This window comes from Phragmites australis, chromosome 17, assembly GCF_958298935.1.
Source record: "Phragmites australis chromosome 17, lpPhrAust1.1, whole genome shotgun sequence".
NCBI classification, from domain to species: domain Eukaryota; kingdom Viridiplantae; phylum Streptophyta; class Magnoliopsida; order Poales; family Poaceae; genus Phragmites; species Phragmites australis.
Genome location: NC_084937.1, coordinates 1727910 through 1731504, shown reverse-complemented (window position 1 = coordinate 1731504; position 3595 = coordinate 1727910). Strand labels below are relative to the sequence as shown.

Here is a 3595-nt window from a genome sequence, read left to right as displayed (position 1 = left end):
GCAGGCGGGGCGCCTCGGGCCTTGCGATGCTTTCCCGAGGCGCGCCGGATGACGCGGGATGGGACCCGTGCATTAAATATCTCCACACCCTTCTGCCAGAATGTGGCAAGGACTGACACCGAGCGTGGCAGAGCAGTTGGAGGTGACAGGCCACGCCCCCTCTTAAATGCGGCATCAGGCCTTTCATAGGCTGAAACCTCACCACTGGACCCCTATGGGGGCCACCGACGAAGCACTTCTTGGGCCGTCGGGGAACCGAGTGCTCGGGGGTCACTGTTTAACTCCCCGAGCACTCTCTCCCGGAAACGCTCTCTCTTGGTAATCGGGGAACCGAGTGCTCGGGGGCCACTGTTCACGGCTCCGAGCACTCTCTCCCGGAATTGACTGTTCGGATCCTCGGGGAACCGAGTGCTAGGGGGCCGCTGTTCGCAGCCCCACGCACTCTCTCCCGGAACTATCGTCCTTCGGTCCTCGGGGTACTCGGGTGCTCGAGGGCCACTGTTCACGGACCCGAGCGCACCCTTCCCGGTACTCGGCTTTTCTGGTCGTCGGGGGACTTGGGTGCTCGGGGGCCACTGTTCATGACCCCGAGCACTCTCTTCCTCGTCACTTGGTCTTCGCAGATCATCGGGGAACCCGGGTACTCGAGGACCACTGTTCGTGGCCCCGAGCGCCCTCTCCTGGGACTTAGTCTTTTCGTACCTCGCGGAGATGATCCTCGCGGGAGGGCGCCACGTGGTGGTTTGCTGGCCTGGCCTCGGGATTCGGAGACCCCTGGTTCCTGATTCACCGATAGCAGCCCCCGGGCCCATTGGCAGGCGATGGCCCAGAGACTACGGATGGGGCCTTTGTCGTTATCGAGGCCGAACCCAGCACTGATGCCACGTGGTGTGTTTTTAGGCGCTGGCCTCTCTGGCCCAGGCTTCTGGTACGGCTCAACAGGGAGCCGAATCGACGTGCGTCTAGCCGACTCCCGAGGCGCGTGATAACGAGGTGGGCGGCACGTGATAACGAGGAAGGCGGCGCGTGTGGCAACCACGCAGATCGAGAGTAGTGCGCTTGACGACTGCTGACATCCGCGCGGCTCGAGGGAGATTCGCCTGGCGATTGCGTCGACCGAGGAAGTTTGTCTTGCCGAGTGTGCCATTGCAGGCGTCGTTTGAAATCCCTGGGGTATAAAAGGAGGAGGGGAGCGAACCGCCGCCCCTTTACGCCTTTTTCGCGATCGAACCTTCTTCTTCTTCCTTGCGCTCCTAAGCTCTTGCCCTCCCTTAGGCAATCAGTGCACCTTTCTTCCCCCACTGTTCCAGCACATCCCCCACCCTGACATAATGCTGAGAGCGGGAGGTAGCCGCCACGACAAGACACCCGACAGCATACTGCCGGAGTCCCGGTTCGTCAACAAGGAGGCGACGGACAAGGTGCGGAAGATGATGGTGCCCGAAGGCCAGCGGGAGGCCTCGGTGGTGAGGCCGGCGAGCTTCCAGCCAGTCACGGACCGGCCAGAGCGTATCATCATCTTCGTCTCCTTCGTGGCGACCGGGCTGGTGCCACCGTTCTCAACCTTCTTCCTCCATATCCTCGACATGTTCGGGATCCAACTGGTGCACCTCAGCCCGTACTCGGTCGTCATCTTGGCGATCTTCACACATTTTTGTGAGATGTTCATCGGGGTGCCACCGTCGGTGTTGCTATTCTGACACTTCTTTGTGCTGCGGTCGGGCGGGAAGAAGAGGTGCTTCTCTACCGTGGATGTCACCAGCTGCTGCAACTTCCGGCTACAGGACGGCTTGGCGGAGCTGTACATCACCCAAGTGCTACAGAGTAAATGGGACGAGTGGCGGCGCGACTGGGTCTACGTCAACGTCAGTCCCCACGACCGCCTCATGCTGCCGGAGCTGGCGGCGGAGCCCCAGAGGTCAATCTGGGAGGCGGCACCGGCGGAGGACAAGCGGATGCAGCCGGTCCTGGACCGCATCGAATACCTGTGCCAGGCCAGCCTTACGTCGGTGATGGTGGTGGCAGATTACCTGCGCCAACGCCTGGCACCTGTACGGGACCGGGTCCGCCCCAGCTGGATGTACACGGGCTCCCAGGACATCACCAGGACCCAGATCGGCGAGGACTGGGACCTGGACGAGGCGGCGGTGGAGGACCTACTCCAGGTGGTGACCAGCATGGAGGACCTTACCCAAGCAGTGCTCCCCCAAGAACAGCTGGCGCTCTGCGCTGACCCGAATCGGGTGGTGCTGCAAGCGACGCTGCCCGAGTTCGACGCCCAGGGTCTGGTCGACCGTCAAGGGCACCGGAACCTCGGGACTATCCAGATTCCCGGGGTAGACGAGGCGACCGGCTGCACTCCGAGGGCCTCCGACGGGGATGCCGCCAGTGGCAGGCCGCAGGCGAGCGGCAGGGGGGCTGCGGGCGGCCGGGCGCAAACCAGCGGCGCGGGCGCCACGGGCGGAAGGCCACAGGCCGGACGTGGGGGTGCCGCAGGCAGTAGCCATCAGGCTGGCGGAGGAAGCGCCACCAGCAGTGGAGCGGCGGCGGCGTCGGGGGACAAAGGAAAACGCCCCCGGGCGTTCGTGCCCCAAGCGACATCCTCGTTGTCGCCGTCGCCTCCACGGCAGCGGCCGTCGGCGGGCGGCGCGAAGGAGGGAGGCCGGGGCAGCCAGTCGTCTGGCGTGGAGTCTGCGACGGAGGCGAGGTCCGGGGCTCGGGAACCCAGAGACCAAGGCCGGCGCTGGAGCGGGTCTACAGCGAGTGCCCAAGCCGGCCCGCCGCCTGTTACGGGCTCCTCAGCGGAGGTGAGGCCCCGGGCGCCAGAGCCCAGAGACCAAGGCCGGTATGGGAGCACGTCTACAGCGAGTGTTCAAGCTGGCCCGCCGCCAGAGACGGGCTCCACGGCAGCCCCGCAGAGCCCCCCGCCGAAGAGAAGGAGGGAAGATTCCGGGCGAAGCCGTCGGGCCCGGAGTTCAAGATCCCGGAATTGCGATGGCAATACCGAAGACCAAAGACCGCGTAAGTTTCTTCTTTTCCCCAAGAATGCTTCACCCGGAGTGAGTTGGGGACTAACCTGTTTTGGCTTTCAGGCCACCCAAGGACGCCGCTGGGGATGAAAGGCGACCGGAAGGGCCAAGGCTGGCTCCCGCCCTAGAGCCTAGCGCGCCTGAGCCGAGCGCACCGACCGAGCCAGAGCTGCAGGCGCTACCGAGCCCTGAGCCGAGGGCAGCGGCTGCGCCCGAGCCGCCGACGCCGACCGAGCCTGCCCCTAGTACTTCAAGGGCAGGGAAGATGGTCGCGGTGAGGGCGGCTCCCCCAAGGTAGCAGTCGGGGACCCCGAGCACCTCTGCAGAGAGGGCTCGCAGGGGACCCAGCGCCTGGCCGCCATCCAATCAGGCCGCAGAACCCCTCCCGGACGTGCTAGGAAGCGCCCAGGAGGTGATCGAGCGGCTGGAGGCAGCCGTGGCAGGAGAACGAGCAGAGCTCGAGGCCGAGCGCGCCGCCCTTGTTGAGGAAAGGGGGCGGCTAGAGGACGTCGGCCGTCTTTTGGAGGCCCACATCGCCGTGGCCCGTGCCGCCCATGAGAGGGAGA

The 3595-nt window shown here is 65.2% G+C and overlaps 1 protein-coding gene across 1 annotated transcript; it reads left to right on the top strand.

Annotated features, from left to right (window-relative positions):
- The first annotated feature begins 2177 nt into the window (after nt 1–2177).
- LOC133897832 (predicted GPI-anchored protein 58) lies at nt 2178–3327 on the top strand. The gene is made up of 2 exons (XM_062338660.1): nt 2178–2605; nt 3093–3327. The coding sequence occupies exons 1-2, from the start codon at nt 2178–2180 to the stop codon at nt 3325–3327; spliced, it is 663 nt and encodes a 220-aa protein (XP_062194644.1).
- The last annotated feature ends 268 nt before the right edge of the window (nt 3328–3595 follow it).

Bases quoted from the DNA above. Each gene is read 5' to 3' on its own strand.
- LOC133897832 (XM_062338660.1), top strand. From the start codon at position 2,178: ATGGAGGACCTTACCCAAGCAGTGCTCCCCCAAGAACAGCTGGCGCTC. The intron at 2,606-3,092 runs GTTGTCGCCGTC...TTTGGCTTTCAG, and splicing joins GTGCCCCAAGCGACATCCTC to GCCACCCAAGGACGCCGCTG.